Below are 27,728 nucleotides of genomic sequence, written 5' to 3' on the forward strand. Positions count from 1 at the left end.
ATACGTGTCACATTTGTTCTCTTTTCGCCGTTTACGTATCAAAGTGTGATTTCGGTTTCAACGTTCGGGTAAATGCTCGTAAACGTGCATTTTGAACGTTGCTCAGTGAGCTGTGTGCACTCCGCAGAGAGGCACCGACACCTTCGTTGTGTCAGCCAGGTCTGGGCCTCATGTAGTCGGCCGAGTTGCAGCACAGAGACGACTTTCGCAGGCGATGCCAGTCCCACAGCGCTTCCTGTCGCTTCAAAATCGCTTGCGATTTTCACGTTGGCAAAGTCACCGAGATCTTCCCATTGGTCTCGAAGTACAGTCCTCCCTGTGGGTCTTGATCACTTTGGGCTTCCTGCAGCTCGGGCCTTCCCGTGGGCCTCGTAGCACAGGACTTCTTTGTCCATCATCCATCAGTCAGGACTTCTTGTGGGCTCAACTGCTTGGACCTTTCTCATAAGCAGGCATAGTCAATCACACTAAAAAGTCCACCAAGCCAAACAGGCCATCTCGTCTGCCGAAACAGTTACCCAAGTCGCTGGGGCCTTCACTCACCCTCCGTTTGTTCACTTGCGTCCAGTAGTCCCACGTGGTGGTGAATCGTCGTGTTTTCACAGTTTTTATTCGATTAAGTTTTATAACTTTTTTTTTAGTCGTGCAGCAACAGCCGTAGGTTCCTTTTTCTCTTTTTCTTTCCCGTTTACACGACGGTTGCTTGCTCCAACAACGTCCGGTTCACTGGAACACCTGTGGCCATTTGCATCACTCTTCGTCCAACTTTGTCCTTGCCCACGGATAGCTAAGTATTGGCCACCGAGGGACAGAAGACATCTCTAATCCAAGCGCCGTGCCGTCCGGACTCGGGAACCCGCACACCGAACCCCGGCGGTGTTGACGTCAGAAACACTTGGGATGATTTTGCTTAATGAAGCACGCGGAGTTCGCGTGACGTTGCGTTATCAAGACAACGTCGACACGACTCGCGCGCGCGGAACGTTTTGAAGTCGTAGCGCACGGGGTGGTTCCGATCGTTGGGACGTGCTCGTCATTCTCCGATTTGTTTGTTTGTTCCCGAACAGCGGAAGCGTCACCTCGGGCGAGAGCGCGTGCCAGGGCCTCGCGTGGCGCGCGGGCCGACGCTATACCCCGACGAGGACGCCCATGAAGTCGGAGCCCTTCTGCACGACGATGGCGGCACCAGCGCTGTTCTCCACGCTCACGGACGTGTGCTGCCCGACCTGGAAGCCGGGGAAAGCGAACGGCATGAGCCCGAGGGATGGCGGCGCAAAGACGGGCGAAGGAGTGAGAGAGGTGCACGCACGCCTGTCGAGGTGTATACGCGAGTTTGTGATCGTCGTCGTCAACGTCGGCAGCAGTAGGAATGGCGTCATCGACGATCATTGTCGTCGTCCGCGGCAGTAGTAGCAGAAACAGCAGCAGACGCGGTATCATTATCAGTAGCAGCAGGAATCAGTTTTGCAGATATCGTCACATCACCATCAGAAGTAGAAGCACTGCAATAATCATCATCATGAGCGGCAGCATCAGAATTAGCGCTATCGTTACTATCACTCATCAGATGCCAACATCAGTATCATCATCTTAAACATCATATTTACATATCCTCGCCTCTGTCCGTAAAGTACTCTACAAGTGTCCTTATCAATAAACCCTGACACTCATTTTAGACCCAGAACAATCGAACTATTATGATCACAACACTCCATTGCAAGATTTTTCCAAGGCTGATGTTCACAAACGTACGCCATCATTCGATATTGGCATTAGAGATGTGGTTCAAACATGATTCTCGATGTAAGAATGCATTTTTTGGTTTTGTTGGTATGATTTGTAAGTCCCAATTGTCAGACACGGTCTTAAACGTACGAGCTCTTCCAGTCATGCACAGCTGCGGTCACCTAACACACACGGCAAGAGGATCTAGAGGGGAGACGATAGACATTTTGCGAATGTCTCCCATTGTAGATGCTCTCCATCGATTCGTCACCAATTACGTCCTAAATTCCTGGGACCAAAATCACCCAGAATGCGCCAATCTCAGAAGCTAAGTCGGGGTTGAGCCTGGAATGTGCTTGTGTGGGCGACCACCATGCACAACAGGTTGCTATAGGCTGCTGCAGGGCTACGTGGTGAGCAGCAGGGTCGGATGTGTGCAACAAAATCCAAGGTTGCACTGCACTTCCACGCTCCCTGCCTCCGCCCACCTCCTCTCACCAACTTGGCGAAGCAGCTCCCCGCAATCCACAGCACGTGGGAGAGGCCCTCATCCAGCAGTGGATTGACAAAGAGGGCTGAACATGAACGCACCCCAGTTGGTGTTGCTGCCGACAAGGCGCGAGACGAAGTTTTGCGTCGCTAGAACACCTCGTCAGGAAGCCGTGCGACGCGGGGGATCTGGCGCTGACGTGGACACCGCAGAACTACGTCCGACGTCGCTTCGCTCGTCTCCTCGCTCCGGGCCACGAGAGGGCGCTGGCTCACACCTCGTGGGGTCCTGCGCGGCTCTACCTCTTGACCCGACCTCACAACCCGCTTCGACAGCGGCACCTTACCGCCAACCGGACCTGACCCACGTTTCCTTGGATTCACAACCCGACCCAAACCGCTTTTATGATTAGCCGAGTGACCCCACCCAAACACGAACATTTTTCATCATTTCACATCTGTGTCCGGATGCTATGTTATTCTCGTCGTGTTCAAGCACAGAATATTGGGAAGGGACTATATAAGTCGGATAGGAGACACTAAGAAGAAGATCGACTTCCATTACAATCTACAAGGCCTCTGCTCCAAAATGTAACTGCACATGGCCCAGCATTACTCACACTGCTAACAGTGCATAGAGGCTGTTCCGTAGCAGCATGGAGTCTAAGATTTTCCTTTTGAACGAATAGCAAAGTGAAAATGTTTGTTTCTAGTTGCTCGAATCGTCACGCTGCCCAGTTTCTAGAAAGTTTTGCAACGACAGATTTAGTGGCGGAGTAGTCCTGTATACAACATTGAAAATTAAGAAAAATAATGACGGATGTTCATCACGGATGACCCATGGCTTGACCCCTGGGGGGGTAACCCGCGATGGACATCAACCGAAAGGGAATCCGGAAGAACGACTCTCGGTTCTGACACGAAACCGAGCAGCGGCACCGACCGGCGCAGACGCAGCGCTCGTGAAGAACTGCTCTCACCACGTGCGCTCTCTCACCACGTGCTCTCTCACCGCGTGCGCTCTGTCACCGCGCGCCACCCGACGGGTGTACGAACGTCAGCCTTTGCCGCTGGGGTAAGCGGAGTTTAGTGAAACAAAACGATTATTAGTGCTGTGGTGGGAGAAAGTTGAGCGAGAGAGTGAATTACTTGGAGGATCTTTACGTTATAGGAGTGGGATGGGGGGGAGGAGGTCGTTACTCCGATTGCGTGGTTGGCATCACGTGCCAGACGGGGTTTCCACTCTCTGAGAGGTGCCGGGCATAGCCAAACCAACTTGTGTTTCATTCTCAGACAGCTCAACTTTAGCTGAATTCAGCGACAAAGAGGTAGATTAACGTCATAGGTTTGTGTGCAGTCGTTGGTGATGTGGAAGAGACCATTGGCTCACTACATTCCAAAGCTGGGTTAAGCTGAATTTAACACCAAAGTAGTCCTAAAGGTAAGATCTGATTTTATGCAGTCGCAAGCGGCCATGCCTCCACCATCAGCTTGATTAACCCAAAGACCCAGTTTGAGTTCCGTGCGGCTAAACCGGGACTCAAACCCAGGCTGTCGTTGTACTCGAGCACGGAGCCCTTGGGGGGGCACCTTCCCGACGCGTCCCAGGCCTCGCGCCGCCCCGCCAGTGCCAGCGCGGGCTTTGCCCGGCGTGGAGCACCCACCTGTAGCTGGAGCAGCCCCTGCAGGTGCAGCGTGAAGACGCGGCTGTTGCTCTCGAGGCCTGATGCCGTCTCCAGGGGCCTGCGGCACGGAGCGCGGGACGGACAGGACACGGCGCGCACGTCAGGGAGAGCAGGAGGAGGAGGAGATCGCCGCGGTGGCGACGCGGAGTGCACAAGGCGTCGCTGAAGCTGCCGCGTTTTCTGGGAGGCCTCAACAGGGACGTGCCACTGGCGAGCTGGCAGCCCCACCCAATGTTACATGGACACGCCCACTCCATCGCTAGCCCCGCCCACAAAGTGAGAGTGGCCTCCAGGCTCTCTCTCTCTCTGACGTCGACACCAACGATTGCTCGTAGGGCTCCACTCATCTGCCAACTCTGCCCAATACCCAGTAAGCACCACTCAAATATCGATGTTTCAAAACAATCTTGAGCAAAGCTTGAAGCAGTGAGGGGGAATGAGTGAGATCAGGAGATGAGAGAAAGAGAGTGGGAGGGAGAGTAGGAGGGTGAGAGGAGAGTGGAGAGTTGTAAAGGGAGAGAGGGAGTAAGATCGTGGGATCGAGTAGGAGGGAGTGGGAGTAGGAGGTGGAGAGCGAGAGTGGTGCTGATGTGGGTGCAGTGGTGTAGCGGTGAGTGCACTGCGCTACGAACCCCGTGACCCGAGTTCGATTTCCACTCACGGCCAACACCGGTCATGATTATCTGAACTGGTGCTGGGCCTCCCCTAGGTCGACTCAGCTTCAACTGTGTACCCGGTGTGGTGTGTGAACATCGCCACGAGGGAGACAAAGGCAGCCGGGCATGGTGCTGGCCGACCCACCCCCTCGTGTGCTGCGACAGCCTTCATTAGGTGCTCGCTAACAGCACTTGCCCCAACAGTCTGTTAAGGCCACACGGGGGATCTTTGTCTTGTTGTGGGTGAGACTCACGCGTGCCGGCTGCACTGCGAGTCGATGCAGATGTGGACGCGCACGCAGTCTCGGCCTCGCAGGTGATCCTTCCTCCGCACATCCGAGCCGTCTGGCACACGCACACACACAGTCACCGCCATCGTCACCGCCATCGTCATCGGTACTAACAGCAGCAGCATCATCACTGTCACCGTGTCTCTTTGTCCCCCGCGTCCCCGCGTCCCCGTGTCAGCCCGCACCGATGTGGATGTTGGCTGAGAACTGGTAGATGCCCGAGATTTGCGCCGTGTAGTGGCCCGAGTCCACGTCCATGCCTCTACCTCGCACGAACCCTCCCGCCGAGGGCAGCTGCAACGACACAAACCACAACAACAACCACGAGTCCACAGGTGAGTTTGCCGTGACAACAACCACGAGTCCACAGGTGAGTTTGCCGTGACGTTCTCGGTAGGGCCACGTAATGCGCCGGCCAGATGTTGTCATGTAAACCAGCCAAACAATTTGACATCTTCGGTGAGTGCATGAATAAGCGAGTGAGCGAGCGAGCACATGATTAAGCGAGCGAACGAGTCGGTGGTTATGTTGAATGGGATATTTGATGCATCTCAAAGTTTTTTTCTTGAATCTGTGGCCCCGGGGAGCTGCGTGGGCCCCCCAAGTTTTTGCTTGGCATGCTTTGAGCTCACGCCGCCACCACCACCACCACCACCGTTCTCATAGCGCCACGGAAGCCCAGCAGCACGGCCGCACGGTCGCGTCGTGGCGATTCCCACACTTCCACGGACCAGGCTACGGGCCAAACCAGCTGCAGGCCTCCAGCCTCGCTAGAACCTTTACGTTGCCTCTCCATCACTGCCGATTTCGACCACAACTGCACCTGCGTGAGCACGAGCCACCAGAAATAAAATAAGTGAAGTAAATAAACGGCAGTTTTGCCGAGCAGAAGCCCACATGCTCGGAATGCCAAGCGGCCAGCAGCCAGCAGCGCTATCGAAGATGTAATGGACGAGAGAGGACACGTTTCTAGAATGGAGCGATAAGAGACGGCGATGATGGTGGTGGGAGGAGGCAGTTCCCAGGTGGAGCAGGGCAAGGGGAGGAGCGGAGAGAGCGGGAAGAGAGGCGACCTGCGGTGCGAGGGAGAGAACGCATCGCGGCCGCGGTGGAGGTGCGCTCAGTAGCCCCACGCGATTGCGCTGTGAGTGGGGACTCTGTTTGGCCACGGAAATTTGTGTAACCATGGCAAGTTTCTACACATGGCGTATTGTATACACAGTGTGTTCCATATATACACACCGTCGTACGTATACAACTTACGTATTGCATGTATACACATTGTGACCTCGTTTATACACATTGCATGCTGTATTTATGTAATGTCTATTTAAAATTTGCATTATGCACGTTTAAATATTTTCACGTGTTTACACATCAGTGTAACATATTATGCTCTTTACGCATCTGACATACGCACTGCATCGTATGTAAAATGTACGCAGTTCGTACATAACACAATACATCTAAAGGCTTTTGTCAATAACACCCATCCTAGCCAACATAACTTTCAGCTTAATATAAATCGCCCATCTCTCTACACTAATTGTAGTATTATATAAACAATTTGACATTATTTAACATTATTTTAATATAAAATGAAGAGCATACTTTCAACACCACATTCCCCAAACTCATCGACTGCCCCTGGCATTTCGCACAAATGAAACACAGAGACACACAGATTATTCATACGCATCGCCGCCGCTTACAGCTCACACGACCCTCCTCCTCCTCGTTCTAAGACACAAACCGGGAGATAAACATAGCATGCAGGAATTAATCATTAGCAAATGATTCATTCTTTAAATACACTCATTCGCTTCCTCCCGATCGCGGCTGTCCGGTTGTCGCGTGGATGTTTATCACAAGTTCTGGTATTTTTATGAAACCAACGCCAACGGAAGCAATTCATTTCGAGTGGTGGCAATTCCACATTCCCATGACGGAGGCCAGTTTTAATAAGACAAACACCCGGTGTTTACTTTTGGGACTTGTTTTCGTGAACATTACTAAACTATGCTTTCACACTCATACTTTTATTATATTGACAAATAATCGTTCTGCCTCGTGTTGTTTTATTTATTTAGTTCATATTCCTGTCGTAAAAAATTCTGCATTAAACATTCAGGTCTCCCTTTGGTTATTTCGGTAAAGTCACGTAGGTACCTACGTAGGTACCTACGTGACTTTACCGAAAAAAACAACGTATGGACCCTTGCAGTCACGAAAACTTCTCAATGGGCTCTGGTTATAATGGCAATAACAACACAAACAACAAGAGGACTAAAACATCAATGATTGGGCTCATGACAAGGGTGATGATCGTGGTGATGATGACGGTGGTGTTGCAAATAACAGCTGTGATGGTTCCGATGATGATGATGTGACGACGAAAGCAATGATTATCAAAAGCATGTTTTTGTTTGCATGTTCACCACAAGTAGTGTGGTTAATGCAGACAGGATTCCTTGCAAAACTTTCTGTTTGGTGTTTGAACATCTTAACACAACTGTTTTGTTGCCAGAAAGGGTAAAACCTCTTCTTATATTTTGATACTGGCAAGAAAGGTCCCATCTTCTAGCAATGACGATGTTGATAACTGTAGTGATGGTGATGGTGATAACGATAGCAATGACGATGTTGATATCTTTAGTGATGATGATGTTGATATCTCTAGTGATGACGATGTTGATATCTCTAGTGATGATGATGTTGATATCTCTAGTGATGATGATGTTGATATCTTTAGGGATGATGATGTTGATATCTTTAGGGATGATGATGTTGATATCTCTAGTGATGACGATGTTGATATCTCTAGTGATGACGATGTTGATATCTCTAGTGATGATGATGTTGATATCTTTAGGGATGATGATGTTGATATCTTTAGGGATGATGATGTTGATATCTTTAGGGATGATGATGTTGATATCTTTAGGGATGACGATGTTGATATCTTTAGGGATGATGATGTTGATATCTTTAGGGATGATGATGTTGATATCTTTAAGGATGACGATGTTGATATCTCTAGTGATGACGATGTTGATATCTTTAGGGATGACGATGTTGATATCTTTAGGGATGACGATGTTGATATCTTTAGTGATGACGATGTTGATATCTTTAGGGATGATGATGTTGATATCTCTAGTGATGATGATGTTGATATCTTTGGTGATGACGATGTTGATATCTTTAGCAATGACGATGTTGATATCTCTAGTGATGATGATGTTGATATCTCTAGTGATGACGATGTTGATATCTCTAGTGATGATGATGTTGATATCTTTAGTGATGATGATGTTGATATCTTTAGTGATGACGATGTTGATATCTTTAGTGATGACGATGTTGATATCTTTAGGGATGATGATGTTGATATCTCTAGTGATGATGATGTTGATATCTTTAGTGATGACGATGTTGATACCTTTAGGGATGATGATGTTGATATCTTTAGGGATGACGATGTTGATATCTCTAGTGATGACGATGTTGATATCTTTAGGGATGACGATGTTGATATCTTTAGGGATGATGATGTTGATATCTCTAGTGATGATGATGTTGATATCTTTAGTGATGACGATGTTGATATCTTTAGTGATGACGATGTTGATATCTTTAGGGATGACGATGTTGATATCTTTAGGGATGATGATGTTGATATCTCTAGTGATGATGACGATGTTTATATCTTTAGTGATGATGTTGACATCTTTAGTGATGATGATGTTGATATCTCTAGTGATGATGATGTTGATATCTTTAGTGATGATGATGATGTTGATAACTATAGTGATGATGATGTTGATATCTCTAGTGATGATGATGTCTATGACGGCATTGATCCTGGTCAGGAGTTGAACTCGAGTCGCCGACTTGGGCTCTCCAGGGCTCTCCACGGCTCTCCACGATTAATCCGCGCTGGCTTTAACGTGCAAGAAGGCATTATTTATTTATTTCGTACAATACACATCGCATATATTTGAAATGACAACGTATTTACACAGAGAGTCGCACTTTATTTAATGCCCGCTTAAGCTGATCTCTGGTTATTGTCGGGGGGGAAAAATAAATTACGTCAGCACCCGAAAGCTCCCCCACTGCTCCCCCCCCCCAACAGCAGCAGCAGCAGAGGCTCGCTCCCCGTGATCCCCTCTCCACCCCCAACATCCCCTCCCGGACCCCCCCGCCCCCCCCCCCACGACGCGCTGCCCGAGAGACTCGTCACAGGGGCCGCACCCTGAGATGAGCTCCGAGGCCCTGCAGGGCCCCGGCGTTAGCGGAGTTCGTTTAAAAAAAAAAGTCTTAAAAGTCACTTTATTGTCAAGTGTGTTACATGCATGACATACAACACAGATGAAATTACAGTCCTCTCTCTTGGTCCCACGGTGCAACCAAGCAATTAAAAAATGAATCACAATAGCAAGAGAACTGGATTCTCAGCACAGCGAGTGGTGGCACGGGAGCGCGAAGGTGCGGTTTGTGCATGCAATGCGTATAAAAGTGTCAATTGCTGAATAAATTTGAGCACGAAACATGCTTTGGTGCCAAATGTATGTGCTGTGTGGCCAACGCAGCCCGGCTGATCTGCCAGAGTTGTCGTTAGCATCGGCCATCGACCACTCGCGACTGGGTGAAGGCCTCGCCAAGATACCGAAATCCCTCTTACGGTCCCGTGCTGCGGATCGTCTGTCTCACTGCAGCACGCGAACCGCTGTCATTGCTCACTCCATCTCCGTAGCGGCCGTGCTTCCGGGCATGCCCTCTGCTATGGCTGCCAATCCATCCAGCAGTCTCATCCATCGGCCGTCATGCCATTAAAGCAATGATGTGCCCTAACCGGAGCCCAATTACCTTCCTTGATCGTCAATGCAATCGATGGCTCTAACTTGCGTGCGTTCTAAAGTCCACTGTTCCTGTTTCTCGCCGCAATTCCCAGCACGCGCCTCTCCGTGCTTCCTGGCGCACTCCACACGTTTACGACACGATTGAAGATGTAGCTGTTGGGCCACAACAGGAAAATGCACACCAAGGGCTGCTTACGAAACCGCAAACTGGGATCAAAGTAAGGAACTATGTAAGAGCTGCACGGCTCTATTCGAAAACTAAATTGAATGATGGAATGCAGCAAACATTCCCCGATCCTCGTAGCACCAAAGAACACGCTCCTCGGCAAAACGTCGCGTTGCACCATTGTTTTCTGGCTTCTGCCATGGGAACGTGGAATGTCCAGCGATGGCTCAGGATCGCCGACGCAGATACCCACCATTCCACTGATGGTTTGCGCGAAGGCACACCGACTTTTGGCTGTCCTCCATGCCGTCAGGGGCACTGCCGTTTTTGCAAACCCACGAACTGAGCTGCTGGGAAACGTCGCTCGCCCGCCGCTGGCTCGAGAATAGAGGCCCACGCGCCGCCTCGTCGTGATTCAGACAAGCCCTCGGGCCGTCACGGCTAATCCTGGCAGGAGATACGAACGCGACGGCACTGGAAATGTAAATCCCACCAAAGCTCGCGAGCACGACTGCGTTGCAGGCAAACGGCAGGCCGCAGAGCGACAACGCCACGGGCGGCCTTTGGCGGGATTATCCCGGAGTGTATCTGATAAACGCCTCTCTGTCCTCGTCGCTGGTGTTTCCCCTCTCCGTTTCAAACGTCGCTCGAGTAGTCCCCAGGAGCCGAGCCGCGCGCGTCGCTCGCGAGCCCCGTTGAGCGGAGCGAGCGCTGCGCCCTTCGGACACCCGTGCGGCCTTTGATGGTAGAATTAAGCCGGGAGCTCATTACTCTGCTAGATAAAAAAAAAAAATATTCAGCTTGTCTGGGCAAGGAATGCGGAGTAGAAAAAATCGCAGGAGTAACAAAGTAAGCCCTGAATTAATCAAAGTGCGCGCGTGTGCGCTGTGAAAAGTACGACGCGTGTGGAGCGATGACCCAGTGGCTAGCGCGCTGCACTGTGAACCTGCGCAGTTTTCAATCATCGAGATTTAAAACTCGTTTCTTTAGAACTGATTTCGTTTAGTTTGTTGTCCTTCCCCCGCACCTCCGCTTAGCGCGGTTGGTTATGTGCGGTGCGAAAGAAGTTTAACATACGTGCAACCTGGTGACCTGAGTTTGACCGACACTGTGGGGCAGCCTCCATCCAGCAGTGGACTGACAAAGGCCTGTACATTACTATTATTAGTATTATATAGGATGTACCATGAATGTGCGTGTCTATGTAGGGTATTATTGATCCCCATCTTACCGAGAAAGTTAATTTATCAGCGAATATCTCAAGCAAATCATAGGATTTCATTAGATTGGCACTGGCATTCCGTGTGGCAATCTCGGTGATTAATCAGCATTCATCATCGAGCAGGGTTCATAGGGAGCTGCTGTGCTTACACCGCCGCACGTCATCTTAATATCGCGATCAACGTACGATCAAAAACAAAGGCGCCATTGTGTATTGGCGCGATACCATCGTTCGCCAATATTATGATGTTAAAAGAGTTACCCTTGATTGTGCAAAGTATGGAGCGCTAGGGGGTGGTTGGAGGGTGTGGGCTTGGGGTGTGTGGGGAGGGGGCGGCAGACCGGGGGGGGGGGGGGGTGGTGTTTGACGTTGCCCGCCGCCCCCCGAGGATGGAGGGGAGCCGACAGGTCGCAATGAAAAACCACCAGGACACCACTTTCATCCCCAGCGACGTGAAGAGCGGGATTATGGGATCAGCGGTGAGGAACAGTCGCGCGTGAGCAGCGCCGTAAGTCAGAGGCGTGCGCAGTGTCCCCCCTCCCGCTGCCCCCCCCCCCCCCGTGCCCAGCCACCCTATTGATAGTCGCGACACGACACCCGCAGCCCCCTCGTCGCCCCGCTGACGGATGGAGGCCCATTGCACTCCCTTGAGGTGGGCTGGTGAATGGTGGGCAGCGTGGGCACGGAGACTCAGCTGCCCTGCCCTCCGCTGCCCTCCGCTGCCCCACCGCGTAGCCCCAGTGGCCTATAACAACCTGCTGTGCGTGGTGGTCACGCATCCCGAGCGCTGCGATCTGACGAGATAGGGCGCATTCCACGTGATTTGGTCGTAGGTTTCCAACGTATACTTGTGCCCAGCGTGTACACACGCAGGCTTCCCACACTCTGTGTGGTGGTAGTAGATGTGGTCTAACAAAGGGCGCACAAAGCGAAACCGTGCCACAAGACAGCTGCCTGTCGAGTAGCGGGCACAGTACGCACAGAGTACTCACACACAGTACGCACAGAGTACTCGCAATGTCCCACGCCCAACCGCAGAGCCGCATGCAGAGTGAATTCCTACCGCATTGAGCCAAAGGTTGCCGCATATACGCAAAATCGCACAAACCGAGCGCGCGTAGAGCGAGGGCAACCTGTATTCCGTATCGCTCCCTTGGTTAGAGCGAATATAGCACAGCACAGGTACAGCCCTGAGTACGAGCGCATGAAGCCCGCTCGCGCCGTGGTGGCAGGGGAGTGGGCACGCCCTACAAGCGGCAGGTGCGGGGTCAACGTCGCAGGGTCGAGGAAGGCCGCTGTAGGTGTGGCTACGTGAATGTGGGCGGTTGAGCCTCCCAAGAAACTCGGTAGTTTTATCAACCCGGCCCGGCACACCGCGAGGGCCGCGAGATCCGTGTGGAGAGCGAGAGTCGGCGCTCACCGCGAGGAAGCCCCTGAGCTCGGCGGAGGAGCGTCGCTCCACCGTGGCGTTGCTCCCCAGCTTGCAGTGGAACGCCTCCTCGAGCGCCCGCGGGAGATCGGGCAGCAGCGCGGCCGCCTGCGTGGCCGGGGCCGCCCGCCACTGCTCGGGTCCTCGCTGCTCCCCGGGGAGGGCGGCCCGCGGCTGCAGGAGCAGCGCCGCCGCACGGCGCTCCGCTGCGTCTGCTCCAGAGACGACGGAGACGCGGCAACGGACGAGGCGGAGAATAAACGACGCGTTACAGGATGGGCGCGTTGCTTCCGCGCGCGAGTCGTGGTGGTGGTCGTCGTCGTCGGTCAAGAGCTATCCACGGCTACATCTGCTGGCTGCCACTCTTGCCAGATTGCGATGGCCTCGTCTAGTGACGGGTCCTGTGCTCAAGCCGCTCAGTTTTTATTGACGGCCGACGATGTCTTTAGCTTTCGTTTGATCTCAAATCCACATTTTCACGTCACTGTCAGTCTAATTCCACCCGTACGCCTCTCCGTGCTGCTCTGCGCACTCTCCATGTTTGCTTCATAACTTAAGAGATTCGTTGCGGAAACAGAACAGGAAGACACAATCCAGCATGTGGGCCCAGACAGCGGGGAAACGTTACTTTTTATTTTGTTGAACCAGAGAGCACGAGACGAGGATGAGTCTCGCTTGCGAGAGTATCTTGCGGTGTCATTTTTCGAACTTGCCAAATTTCGACCCCCAACGCCAGCACACAATGGGCTGCTCTTGCGAATGACGTCGCACGATGTTGGAAATCCACTGAGTGAAGCGGACGGTGCGCAGCACGCGCACGGTGAACATCACAACGGCGGTGTCAGTCGGGGCGGACGCCAGATTGGGATTGCGAGCATCTGCAGTGAGCGGAGGCAACCGCACCGACACTGGGCCACCACTGAAGCCTCGCCGCCCACAGCAGCGCAGCGATGTGCCAAGAGAAGAGAGTGTCTTAATCGGTGCCTACTATCTGCTATAATCACAATTAGATTAATATACCGCTTTTCATCAACGATCTCAAAGCGCTGTACAGGATACAGCAGCAGACACTCAGCATAAAACGAATTATATAAATACATTTTCAGAACCCATTTACTAAATGAACTGAAGGTTTAATAAGTGGAAGCGTATAAATAGGTTTCATAAAAAAAAATGTCCACAGACTCAGAGATGCTGGTTTCACGTGGAAGAGTGTTCGACAGGCGGTTATGATAGAGATGGATTAGAAAACACACGGTGATTGACGAGGGGAATGGAACGATTCGTAAACAATAATCATTATAAATTATAATTTGGATGTATAAAGCTTCAGAAATAAATGATATATATATAAAACATTTTATTATTTTTATTTTACCAGGTGAGGCTCACTGAGCTATGTAGCTCTTTCTCAGAAGCGGCTTGGCCACAAATGATAGCTCATCCAGATGTGGCTTATCACGTGGACATGTATAGCAGCTAAATACTCTAAGACTCGTGTTGATTCTAAATGTGGAGGGAAAAACTGGCGGACCCAAAGAAAAATCCACGCCACCACGGGGAGAACATACAAACTCCAAATATACAGGCATCAGGGTCTGGATCGAACCCACGACCTCCTGTATACCGAGCGAGGTAGTTAACATCTCCTAGCCACCGTGGTGCCCGCAATACAAGAGGACCTCCAGATGTTATACAAGGCGAGCGTGTAAACCATTTCCACAAATAGTGCAAACAAATAAACACAACTATATAAAAATAAATAAATAACCCAAATGGAAACGTGAGTAAAATATTAAAATACCCATTTAAAAGCACCGTTAAATTGCACCGTGATGGTGTTTGTTCGGCACAGTACTCTGTGTACACCTTTACTTTCTCGCTGAATTAAAATGCAATTTATTTCACCGTCTCGGTTACTCCGTTTTATATTAACTTGTTAATGTTCCCCGTTTTGTAACTACACAGATTACAGTTTCCCGATTGTTGCGTCGGCCATGGGGGGGGGGGGGGGGTGGTGTTTAACCATACTTCACCACGCTCGTCAGCGCAGGGCCGTCCCGGATATCGCTCGCCACCGATGTGGCAGACATGGCCTACCTTTCACCATATCCTTGAACTCCTTTATCAGAGCGTCCTTTGTGATTCTGGCTCCTGGGGGGCCAGGAGGTCCTGGGGGGCCCGGAGGTCCAGGGGGGCCGGGGGGCCCCGGCTGTAGGAAGACGCGCGCAAACATACGGACGCGTGTTTACACTCGTCCACGCACGCGGGCACAGCAACAACAACAACGGCAACAAACGCCGTGGCCCACGAAGTGGCGGTGACCTTACCACGGCATTTTTGCCAGGCTAGGTGCACTTTGAGGTCATGTGGAGTGTCAAAATGCTCGCTGGCAGGAGGTCGCACATGCACAACACGACTCAAATGTACGCAAGTCCACAACGCACACGTACAATTACACACCACGCAAAAACACATTTCCACGTAATGCACCACCAACACACAAAAGCACCCATGCCTACTGCTGCCGTTTGTGGCACACAGACCACTCGATGAGCTTCAAACGAAGGTTCTTGGGGATATGCGAAGAAACGATCAGCATTTCACGAAGAAGAAGTGCATTATGGTGCTCGTCCTGGAAATGCTGGTGGGTTTTTGTTCACAATCAAAGTTTCTGTGTTGTTGTTGTTGTTGGAAACTTGTGGATTTCGGGGTGGGCCTGTGCCATATTTTCCGTTCGGACAGTTTTTTTCTCGACATTTACGGGTTCGACAACAAACGACAACGCGACGTTTTCACAAAGCACTCCCTTGAAACGCGAGTCTCTCGCGGGAAGGGACAGGCACAGAGACGCTTCTCCTGGCTATGCGCTGCCACCTCGCCAGAAACGAGGGCCGTTCCTAATCAGGCTCTCATCTCGCTGCCGTGCGAATTATTGTCGAGTGAGTGATCGTGAACAGATGGCTCCCGGGAGGATGAGAGTACACGCGATGCTAAATCACGAATGCCACCACTCGGTGAATCTCCCCGACGATAAACGTCCGTTTAGCGCTTCCATAAAGGATCGGTCGATGGAGGAATGGAGCAGCTGCTATACACGTCCTCCACAATCGCCAGCTGTTGGCTCCATACACTGGACAGAGATCTAAATAGTTTTTAATACTTTTTACATTCAGCCATACTTGATAAATCAGATGCAGGATTTAAATGATAAACAAAGTTAAGTTTAAGTCCATCAGCCTCTCGGCTCTCACAGCGAGTACTAACCAACAGCATTTTCTCAAACAAGCGAACTTGGGACCTCTTTCCACTGAGTGAGATTCTACTCAAAACATATATTTTTGGGCGGTCCAAGTCCAAACTACAGGATGGCTTTTTGAATGTTTGTAGTTTTGAGGAAAGACGTGAGCATATTAGTGCCAAATTCCTAGCCCTTCTGTCACAATTGTTGATGTGTATTAAATATATCACATCCACTTTACGTCATTCGGACTACAATGAAAACAGCCGCGATTTCCTCGACACAAATTACGTCACCTTTTTCAATTTTCTCAACTTACCTGCCAAATTTAGTTTGACGCCCCAGCAATGTGAAGTTAAATCCTCCCCCGTACGCAAACACGTTCTTAAAACAATAAATAGGCCAAACATCTCAACGCAGGACCCTCTTGAAATGGAGTGTTTAAACGCACTACTTTACCGGCTTATCAGTATTATGTTTGTGGCTTAGCGAACATCTGGAGACCAGGACTTGCACAGTGTTCTGCTGGGAATCAGCAGTGACATCATCAGGTCAAAAAGCAGAGAGCCACCCTGTTCCTGTCCCACCCTTCTCAAGTCAAGACTCACACCATTCGTCTTGTAATGTATCATCCGACAAGTTTGTTATTTTAGTTGAGAGCCAAATCATTACACAGTTATAAATCCACCGAGCCAGAATTGCCGAGATCCTGGATTTAAATCTGGCTTCAGCCCGCTGTGATTCAACCGGCTTCTCAAGTTTATTGCTTTGACGGTCTCAGGCCGCTCACCAACGACTGCACAAATTAAACGCATCGTTGTAAATGCGCCTCTTCCGTTAACTTGGCAAAAGTTCAGCTCTGAGAATTAAACAAAGATATTGGGGTGACTGCCGATGCGAAAAAAAAAACATCTGCAGCAGGACATGTGGGAGATGCCTCGGAAGGGACCTTCAGAAGCACTTCTGCGATGTCTGCTTCTGCGGGCCATTCTCCTACACGCGGAGTCGGTGCGCCACAGTTAACTGCGACATTTCCACACTGGGGGCGGGGGGGTGGGGGGGGGGGGTGCTCACCAGCAGGCGATTGCGCCTCTTGTCGTCTTTCTTGCGCTCCTTGTTGGCGCCCTCGTGCGAGTGCTGGATGAACGAGATCCACGTCCCGTGTGGATCGATTCGCACGTTCTCTCGCGAGTCCGACACCTTGGCGTGGGGGGAGTGGGACGGGGTGCAAGATAGCACAGTCACACAATGCTGAGTCTGTGGGTCTCTCTGCAAAGTCCACAGGTTTCCGTGCGATTCTGCAGAATACATTACGTTGTGGATTTGTGCAGCGACTAAACGCGGCCACTTGTCACGGCGACGTATAGGAATATTTATTTTATAAAGAGGCGCTCAGTCACAGGCTGAGAAGAGGAGGGAGTGTCTTGAGCCTGGACTTCAACAGCACGGCAAACGAGTCGACAGCGCGGACGGCTGTGGGAAGGGAGTTCCAGACAATGACGGCAGCAGAGAAGAGGGAGCGACCCTCCCCACTGAGCGAAGGTTGACATGTGCTTGGGTTTGCTCCCAAAAGCCCAGCACTAATTCATGGAAAAATATCCCAATCACAAAGGCCCTCTTAACAAACGCCATGAGCTTCGGCGAGGCTTTCCTGGGGAATAGCGAGCATTGTGATGATTTAAATAATGCCCGTGTGGTCACATGGCCAATGCCGCTGCTGCTGCCACCACCACCACACCTCGCCATCACTTCCTCCTGAAAGACCTTGCGACAAATGTTGCAGGCAACGCATCCTTCAAGGACCACTCTCAAGAGTCTTGTCAAAACCACATCTGGCTCGAGGTCTTCCTGGTGGTCACCAGTCCGTGTGGTGACCACCAGAACGATAACGATTAGCGGCACATCGCACCTCGTTGGATTTCCACCTCCGGGCGAGGCAGTTGAAACAACAACGCGAGCTTCTTGAATCGCCTCCCCACCGCCTGTGTCCACCCAGCGGTAGGAACGGCGACCACCAAAGACGGTCGACCAAAGTTAGTCGACCGGTGGGGCCCCGTGCGGTCGAGATAATGCGTGGGTTCCAAATACCGTCTCTGCGAGGGCCTCTCTCGGCTGGAGGCCGTTCTGCCAGCAGTGGCACGCACAAGCAATTGCAGGGCTGCACCTTTACCTCTTCTAAAACGAAGCCTAGAACAATCCACACAATTATTGATATGTTTTATTTTGATTCCCCTACTTAAACACTTGCTGCCGTTCCTTCACCAGTTTCGACCACCGGCCATCATCCCTCATGACCATTTATGAATAAACATTGTTTTATGGAGTTGGTCAAATATTCCAATATAGGATCACAGAGCTTTGGCAATTATTGGCGTCGGTTTTAGCTGCCTTCCCGCCTGTCTGTGGTTCCCCATCCCTACGAGTCATTGTCACATCGAGTGAACGAAAACTGTGCAAATTATGACATTGAAGATATTGTAAACTATTGTTAATGTGCTGCGCATGAGCAGACGTTCAGGTCAATGTTTAATCATCCTCTCCACGAGGGACGGGGGCTGCCAGCGCCGCTACCCAGAATTCTCGGCGTCTCGCATGGCTGCGTTGCGTCGATCGGATCCCAAGGCCGCCAAGGAGTCGGCAGTCGTCGCGTCGCGGGGCCAATGTGGCGGCGAGCGGGCGGCTAAAACAACGGGCGCACCGAACGGCTCAATCGAGCGACCACACTCTCAGGCTTGACGGCGCGCACAGTAAAACACGACGGCCGTGTCACCGCGCCGGCACCGGCCGCTTACATTGCCAGTTTTTGTTGAGTTGTGTGCTTTTTGGCGGCGGGCTGGATGGACACTTAAGGGGGGCGGGGGGGAGAGGCCAATGAAAGCATTGGCCCTGGGGGAGCGAGCGAGCCGGCGAGCGAGATGGTGCGGAAACCAGCGCCAAGTTTTTTTGTGTGTTTTTCCTCTCCAGCGAATCGATTTTCGTGGCTTTGCCGATCACATCGTCCGTGGGCGCATTCAGAAGACTCGTTTATCCTCTTATGAAAGTCTGTGGGTTACCCGCTTGCCGTCCAACGCGGTGACGGGGGGACGGACGAGAATGATTTAGAGCGACTTCTGCAGTCGGACAATTAGGTAATGATTTATTTAACCAGTGGAAGGAATCCACGGGCACAAGATGAGTAGGTTTTGAGCAGTTATCTCTTCAGGCAGGAGACCAAGAAACTGGAATTCAAACGTGAGATGCGTACAAAGTGTCACCCAGTGACACGACCACCGAGGCCACGCGATCACCGCCACGGCTCCCCTTTCCATGAGCTTCATCACACCCTGTTGCTTCGGTCTCCCCGACGGAGCTGCACGAGTTCTCTAGTCCATGCGTCGCTCTTTGCGTCTCTCGATGCCATTCCCGGCAAGGATCTCCGCGCGCTTCTTTGTGCACTCTCCAGATTTTGTTTCGTCCTCTTCATCGGTGTTCACGCTTCTCCCATACCTCCTCCCCACCATGGGCGGCGGACGGCGTGGGCGCAACACGCCGGATCCACGCAGGCCGCGTCCCCGTCGCGACCGGGGTGGCGCTGCCGCCGGCCCGCGACTAGCGGCCGGCCTGGCGCCCGGCACGAGCGGCGTGTGCGGTTACGTAACGGGCGCAGGTTCAGACTCCGTTTCGGGCCTTCCAGCCCCACACTCCTCGCACCGCTGTGCGGCATCGCCTCTGCCAAGTACGTGAAATAACACACGGCGGGAATTCTAGATTTTTTCATTATTTCACCGGGTTCCTTTAATTTATCGTTTCACTCCCGGAGCCTTATTTGGCCGATCGACCAGACGGGGCCGGCGATCGCGGTTATGCAAGAACGCGCCGAGCTCCGTTACCGCGACAGAAATAAGTAAAGGGGCCGATGCCGGGCCCCCTTAGAACCGCCGTGGCCACAAATAAATATTAGATCGAATTTACGGTGTCGGCGGGGAGAGCCAATGCCCACAATAACTCTAGCCGAGAGCGGCTGGGAGTAGCCGGCTCTCTTACATGCGCCTTGCACGCACGTACGCACGTGTGCATGCCCCATAAATGGGTTCTGGCACTTGCCTACCTGTGCGAGAGCCTTTCCGTTCGGGATGAAGCCGTGCAGTGTTGCGAGCGCCGCTCACGCACGGACGGCAGAGCGGCGCTGTGCACGGCGCCGCGGGGCCCGCGAGCTGGGTGCCGCTGCTCGCGGTGGTTCAGCCTAACGGGCCCTCGAGCGGCAGTCAAAAGCGCTGCTCGCCGCGTCCGTCTGCGAGCGCGATGGGTAGATGTTTCCCAGGCCGTGGTGGCACCCTCTCCAGGGCAGAGAGCCGGAGGCCAGGACTCGGTTGTGCGAGCGACTCGGGTTTGACCGCGTGTGCGTAGCGGCCAATGGGCGTAGCCCGAGAGCGCGTCCACCACGGAGATGGAGCCGTGGAAATCGTCTCACGTCCAGGAACTACGCGAATGGCTGCGTCGTGGCACCACGACAGATGGTGATCGGCTCGGGGAGGCCTTAATCTAGCAGTGGATAAGCCGCGGCCAACGGTGATGATTGGTTTCATTGGTCACGCGATAGAGATGTACGTCCGTGCGGGACTGAAACAGCAGCACAGGTTTGTTATAAATGGCTCGACTACAGATGGCGAGTGGTGGGGAAAAGCGTGGGTGAGTACCTTCACCTCTTACAAGCCATCTGACCACGATGGAAGAGCAGGCCAAGATATCCTCTCTCGAGTGAAGGCCCTTCTGCCAGCAGTGGTGCGAGCTGGAAATTGCAGGGATGCGCCTTTATCTTTTTACATTTTACTACAAACTGGGGGTTCTGTACTGGAAATCAATGTTCCCGCGTGTCACCATAGCTCTTTTAACGCTCCTTAACGATTAGTTTTACACAAAAATACAAAGGTCCCCCGTTTAGCCTGAACAGACTGTTGGGACAAGTTCTGTTAGCGAGTAGCACCTATGAAGCCTCACGAGGGGGTGGATGGGTGGGTGGCCAACATTACGCACGCCCAGCCACCTTTGTCTCCCCAGTGGTAGTGTTTACACATCGCACCAGGTACTCATTTGAGGCTGAGTCGATCTAGGGGAGACCCAGGACCGGTTCAGATAATTATCAGTGGTGTTGGCCGTGGGCAGGAATCAAACTCTTAGTGCGGCACGCTAACCGCTCCCGACTCACCCCTGAACAACGCAGCACACACGCAGACACCACCGAATACACCACCAAATACACCACTCAGTACTCCTGCATTCAACAGGCACACGTCGCTGAACACGCGCGCGTGTGCGTGCGTGCGCGCACGTACGGACAACTACATACACCGCATACCAGCAGACCGGCATAATTGGCATACAAACGAGCAATGCAAGCCCATGTATAGAGATTGTCTGGGGTCCATTAAATGCTGCCTGGCAGCACTAATTGCGTGTGCGTCTGATAAACACCGCCGCCACCGTGTCTACACGAGCAGACACGTTCGCCGTTGGAGCTCAGGGGAGGCCACCACCTCCACCAACAACCACCACCACCAACAATCTCCACCACCAACAACCACCACCACCACCGCAACCCCCACCGCCACCAAGGCAACTTTCACCACCGTCGCCGCCACTGAAACTTCCACAGCCACCACCGCTATGGCCAGTGAGAGGTCAGTGAGAGGTCAGTGACAGGTCAGTGAGGTCAGTGAGAGGTCAGTGAGAGGTCAGTGAGAGGTCAGTGACAGGTCAGTGAGAGGTCAGTGAGAGGTCAGTGACAGGCCAGCACTCCAATTCACAGCGGTCACTCACTCTCCAGTGGCCAGTCGCCTCCTCATCACTCTTCTATCGGTCACAACAACACACTCACCCACTCACCACCCTGCAGGTCACAACAACACTCTCACCCACTCACCACACTGCAGGTCACAACAACACACTCACCCACTCACCACACTGCAGGTCACAACAACTCACTCACCCACTCACCACACTGCAGGTCACAACAACACACTCACCCACTCACCACCCTGCAGGTAACAACAACTCACTCACCCACTCACCTCACTGCAGGTCACAACAACACACTCACTCACCACACTGCAGGTCACAACAACACACTCACTCACCACACTGCAGGTCACAACAACACACTCACTCACCACACTGCAGGTCACAACAACACACTCACTCACCACACTGCAGGTCACAACAACACACTCACTCACCACACTGCAGGTCACAACAACACACCCACTCACCACACTGCAGGTCACAACAACACTCACCCACTCACCACACTGCAGGTCACAACAACACACCCACTCACCACACTGCAGGTCACAACAACACACTCACCCACTCACCACACTGCAGGTCACATCAACACACTCACCCACTCACCACACTGCAGGTCACAACAACACTCACCCACTCACCACACTGCAGGTCACAACAACACACTCACCCACTCACCACACTGCAGGTCTCAACAACACACTTACTCACCACACTGCAGGTCACAACAACTCACTCACCCACTCACCACACTGCAGGCCACAACAACACTCTCACCCACTCACCACACTGCAGGCCACAACAACTCACTCACCCACTCACCACACTGCAGGTCACAACAACACTCTCACTCACTCACCACACTGCAGGTCACAACAACACTCTCACTCACTCACCACACTGCAGGTCACAGCAACACACTCCCCACTCACCACACTGCAGGTCACAACAACACTCACCCACTCACCACACTGCAGGTCACAACAACACACTCACCCACTCACCACACTGCAGGTCACAACAACACACTCACCCACTCACTACACTGCAGGTCACAACAACACACTCACCCACTCACCACACTGCAGGTCACAACAACACACTCACCCACTCACCACACTGCAGGTCACAACAACACACTCACCCACTCACTACACTGCAGGTCACAACAACACACTCACCCACTCACCACACTGCAGGTCACAACAACACACTCACCCACTCACCACACTGCAGGTCACAACAACACACTCACCCACTCACTACACTGCAGGTCACAACAACACACTCACCCACTCACCACACTGCAGGTCACAACAACACACTCACCCACTCACAACACTGCTCCACTTTGGGATTCTCTCCCATCATCGTTATCTCTTTACCCCAGCTCTTACAAGAACATTGCTCAATTCAAGAAACGTGTAAAAGCTTTCCTACTACATCTTAAATCGTGCCGTTTGTTGCTGGCCGTTGGACACTATGGGCCTGTTCCCAGCAACCGTGATAACAATCCACTTCCACTCCGACCGTGATCCACCAACCCCCCCCCCCCCCCGAACTCGATTCCCAGCCGGGGCCGACAGACGCAACACGGGTCGCGAGTGGAACCTGCGGCATTCTCGGGCCCCCCATTTCACCCAGCCGACCGCGAGTGACAGCGGTTTTGTGTTTGTGACATCGCCCCTCCTAGACGCCGGGGCGTCTTGGAGGGCCTCGATCGTGTTGCTGCTCCGAGACATTTCCACGTGATAAGCCACTTTGTTGAGCTATCATTTGGGGCCAGGTCGCTTCTGAAAAATAAGTTGAAACCCCAGTGGGAATAACCTGGTAGGATTGTGATGGTTTGGTTTAATTTGTTTGTGTTTGGGTGATTGGTGTCTTGTACTTGCTGAGCTTCCGAGAGCTTGACACGACCGGACACATTCGGGGCGAGTTGGTCGCAGGCCGCGAGACCGCCGCGGCACTTGGGAGCGGAATGTTTGAGAAACAAAAAAAGAGAAAACCAAACTGGAACTGGCGTTGGAAATGTTCTGATCAGCGCTATCTGGCGACGCATCTGCCCGGTGCCATTCATGAGCCGGTGGTCATTCCTCTAATTCGGCCTCAAAGTATGCAGGCCGATCCCTGCATAGGGTCACCGATGTCAGTCTAAGACGCACGGTGCACACAAACAAACCCCATCGACTCTCGTCTCCGTTCACGCGAGCTCTTGTAACAACCACGCTCAACTTAAGGCACGTGTCAACTCTCAGCCCTTACAACGTTCATTGTGCTGCTTGCTGCTGGCCGCGTTGTGTTTTGGGCTTTTGGGGCCTCTGCTGTGATCGACAGAAATAAATAAGTACGCGCTCTGACCGAAGCAACTTCAATGGGACTGGACCTCGCCAGATCTTGAAAGCTGAGTCGGCTTGAACCAGGATAGGGACTGGATGGGAGGCTGCCTGGAAATACAAGGTGCTCAACGCTCTATAATTGGTTGAAAACATCTCAATATATTGAGGAGCACAGAGCTTGGGCAATTGTTGTCATCGGCTCACCGCGTGGCTGCTGCTGCCTTGCCCATTCGTCTGCGGTTCCTCCTCGAGCCTCCGAGCCGTCCTCTCTCTCGCTCTTGGAGAGCGAGGAGTGGATGCAGTGCGGCGGTGGCGGTGCAGCGTTTCGAGTTGAGTATTATTGTTAACATATTTTATCAAGGACGCAGTCTACGTTTCCACCTTTCACCTTCGCTCTCAGCCTCAGGAATTCACCTCTGATCTGACCATGCTGCTGCTCTCTCTCGATATCGCGTTGAGCGAGCTTCATTTCTCATGCGATATTCTCTTCCCAGGTCACCGGTCGTGTCGCTGTGGTGCCGAGAGGTATGTTGGACGTGGTGTGCCGAGTGCATACAGATTCTCTGCCCGACGTTCACGAATGTCGCCGGTGACTAAACCACCCATCTGACCCCAGAAGCCAAGCAGTTTAAGCCTGGATAGTGCATAGACGGGGGACCACCACGCATCAGCAAAACAATCAAGAGTTTGCTGCGGAATACTTCGCGTGATGCAGAGGGCAGTTCAGCCAAATGCAATGTTGTGCTGTACTTCTGTGCTGCCCGCCTTCACATAACCCGCGCCGACCAGCGTGGTCACGTGTAGACGGGCGACAATAACCCCCGTGATTGGCACGGGCTGGATTGACACACAGCCCTCAGTGCCGGCCCGAGCCTCTTGGGGGCCCTAAGCAGAATTTGATTTGGGGGCCCCCCTCCCACCACGCAGACTCATCTGTGCTAGAAGATTATTGACACAAATGTCACACTATAATGTTATAGCGAATATTATAAACGAATACAGTGAGGTTTTCACTTGTTTAAGTTATTTAATTGTAAAAAAAAAAACGATTCGGGGGCCCCCTGGTGGCCAGGGGGCCCCAAGCAGCCGCTTAGTTCGCTTATGCCTCGGGCCGGCCCTGACAGCCCTCATGGCACACAACACTCACAGCACTCAGACACAGTACTCAGACACAAGCACTCAGACACAGTACTCAGACACAGCACTCAGACACAGTACTCAGACACAAGTACTCAGACACAGTACTCAGACACAAGCTCCTTGCTGCCACAGTGGAGACCCAATGGACACATGTCACGTTATCTATCGTTCCAGACACGCGTACACTGGCAAAGAAAAGCGATGTTGAATTGTTAGATGATATCAGAGAAAATCATTTTTTAACAAGACATTCAGAAATGTCGATGTTTGTGACATAAACCCAAATTGTGCTCTTGATATTTGTAATAAAGACATCCGCAATGAACACAACGATGTCCTTTAGTTATCCAGAAAAGCATCACTGAGCCTGAAGGTCCTTTTCGAGAGGGCCCTGCCCTGAGACGTTTGACCACTTTAATTGGTCAGTGTTCAGCTTCACGTGGCAGGAAATCAGGGTACCCAGAGAAAACTCAACAGCGTACCCAGGGGGAGCGCCGCACAGATGTATTCAAGAATATCTAGTGCTGTACTGTCATCTCCTGACCACCTTGCAGCCTGCTGGTGCTACGCACCTGGACTTTAACGTTTTCCTAATTAAAACACTTGAACATTTCTGGGTTTTGACTCAATTGCCACTCATCAGTGAACTGGAGCCAATTGTCGGCTAACCGATGGCTCTAACTCACAGCATCACGGCTGGGGGGGGGATTTCTTAAAGAGCAAAACAGCCGCACACATTCTCCCGTCTGGGAGACAGAAGACGCCAGGGTGTTGTTTATAGTTTAACTTAACCCGTTGTCTTTATTGCCCAAAGCCCCCCCCTCTCTGTATACGCGGCCAGGATTAAGAAACGCGGCAGAACGCTCCCATGGAAGAGAATCGAGTCACAGACAACAAGGCAGGACCCTCTTGAACAAAGAGGCCTTGAATATTCGCCGAGCCTTCCCAGAAATAAACGAAGGGAACGCATTGTTCCGACTCGCCACTTTGTGGGAGGTCAACAAGTTGCCCGAAGCCTACGGACTGTGCCGCTGCCATAACAAGGTGGAATTTCCGCACACCGATATGACGATCTCGGCTTATGATCACGTCATCCTTCAATGCTGCCGGTCTCATCGAATCTCGGAAGCTAAGCGGGGCTGAGACTGCTTTCGTGCAGGACTTGGATATGCGATGTGATGGCATTGATGTCACGCGGTTGTGTTTGCTTCGTTCCGATTTCGATTTGCCGCTTCGTGTGTACGTACCGTATGGCAAACTTCTTTCGCACCGTACGTAGCCATCCGTGCTAATCGGAGGTGCTTCATTACTGCACTCGACTTTTATTTTTAATTATTTTGGTGACAGCCCAGTGCCACTTGCAACTGAAACATTTCCTGGTCGATTGAGTTCTCAAGACCCCGTTCACACAAACTTGCAACTTGATGCGGTGTCGTAAACTTGGGATGGGAGGTGGCCACGAGATGATGGTAAAAGAGTGGATTCTTGAATCTATATGTGCGGAGCTTTAACTGCGACACCCCCCAGTATGTGTCCTACGGGTTCTCCAGTTTCCCCGCACAAGAGACGAACCAATGGGCCCCACATCCCTGCGTAGCAGGACCCTCCTCGAAATGAGTCTTGAGACTCAGGCTCTCGAGGTTAAAGGGCATCTGGATTATATTAGCAGCACTGCTGTTCTACTCTTGATGGTGCCGAGAGGTTTGGATGGACTTGCCCTCGCCATAGGAATGAGGACTGCTTCACCAATGGGCCTAGATGCCCCCAGCGGACACGAAGAACAGGCGGAAGGAAGACAATCGTCTGTGACGTGGAAAATATTTCATTGCCCGGCACACCACATCATGTCCACCTCTCGCTATATACACATGCCCACTCCCGTCTGCAAACGACATCGACAATATTCATTGTAAATGTAACCCCGGACTATGACTGTAACGTTTGATGCTGGACAGTGGAAATATCCTTCACGAGTTAGCCACCAAGCGACTTCTGATGCAGCAGCAGCAGCAGCAGAAGCGGAGCAGAAGCATCATCATCAACATCGTCCGAGTCATTAGACGTACAATGTTTGTGCAACGTGTCATTGTGGCAACCGAGATTCGTGCAGACGAGATGTCCCGTGATCTTAAGGGATTATATCCGTAGGGGAAAAATATTGTAATGGTCAAAAGAATCGTCAGCCTCACCTCCTCGCTGTTGGGTCCCGTCACGTTCAGGGCCTCGGTGTGCTGCTGGTTCACATCCTCAGAGGTCCTGAAGCCTCTATCGCCTCCTCCTCCTGCTGCTGCTGATGCTGCTGCAGGCCTTAACGCCCCGTTCCTCCGTCCCCCCGCGCCTCCACCGCCACCACCACCACCACGCCTCGCCTCCACCACCACCAGCGTCGTCTCTCCCAGCAGCAGCAGCGCCACCAACATTACCAGGGGCAGTAGCAGCTCGAGTCGCGACCACATCGCCATCACGACCAACACCACGCAGCCCTCTCTCGCTCTTCAGCGCGCTCCAGCGGCGATGGGGACTGCAACTCTGCCGACTCCGCAGATGATCGTGGTGGGATGATGATGATGGTGCCGTGATTATGATTGTAATGGTTATGATGGCGATGATGGTTAATTTGGCGGTGGAGGTTCGAGTCAGGCTGCGCTCAACGTGTCCTCGTGAGCTCCACGCGTGTGACTCCTGACATGGCTTCTCAACAAC

The 27,728-nt window shown here is 52.2% G+C and overlaps 1 protein-coding gene across 1 annotated transcript; it reads right to left on the bottom strand.

Annotated features, from left to right (window-relative positions):
- Positions 1-888: 888 nt before the first annotated feature.
- Positions 889-27,728, bottom strand: C1QTNF12 (C1q and TNF related 12). The gene is made up of 8 exons (XM_078873442.1): positions 27,215-27,728; positions 16,843-16,968; positions 14,628-14,739; positions 12,519-12,742; positions 5,031-5,139; positions 4,810-4,900; positions 3,879-3,957; positions 889-1,226 (listed from the first exon to the last, which is right to left on the bottom strand). The coding sequence occupies exons 1-8, from the start codon at positions 27,485-27,487 to the stop codon at positions 1,128-1,130; spliced, it is 1,113 nt and encodes a 370-aa protein (XP_078729568.1). The 5' UTR covers positions 27,488-27,728; the 3' UTR covers positions 889-1,127.

This window comes from Lampetra fluviatilis, chromosome 36 (genome assembly GCF_964198595.1).
Source record: "Lampetra fluviatilis chromosome 36, kcLamFluv1.1, whole genome shotgun sequence".
In the NCBI taxonomy this organism is placed as follows: domain Eukaryota; kingdom Metazoa; phylum Chordata; class Hyperoartia; order Petromyzontiformes; family Petromyzontidae; genus Lampetra; species Lampetra fluviatilis.

Coding starts and splice junctions, on each gene's coding strand:
- C1QTNF12 (XM_078873442.1), bottom strand. CDS start 27,487: ATGGCGATGTGGTCGCGACTCGAGCTGCTACTGCCCCTGGTAATGTTG. Junction 5,140..12,518: donor AGCTCAGGGGCTTCCTCGCG/GTGAGCGCCGAC, acceptor GTGTCGTTGCAG/CTGCCCTCGGCGGGAGGGTT. Junction 4,901..5,030: donor CTCAGCCAACATCCACATCG/GTGCGGGCTGAC, acceptor TGCGTGTGCCAG/ACGGCTCGGATGTGCGGAGG.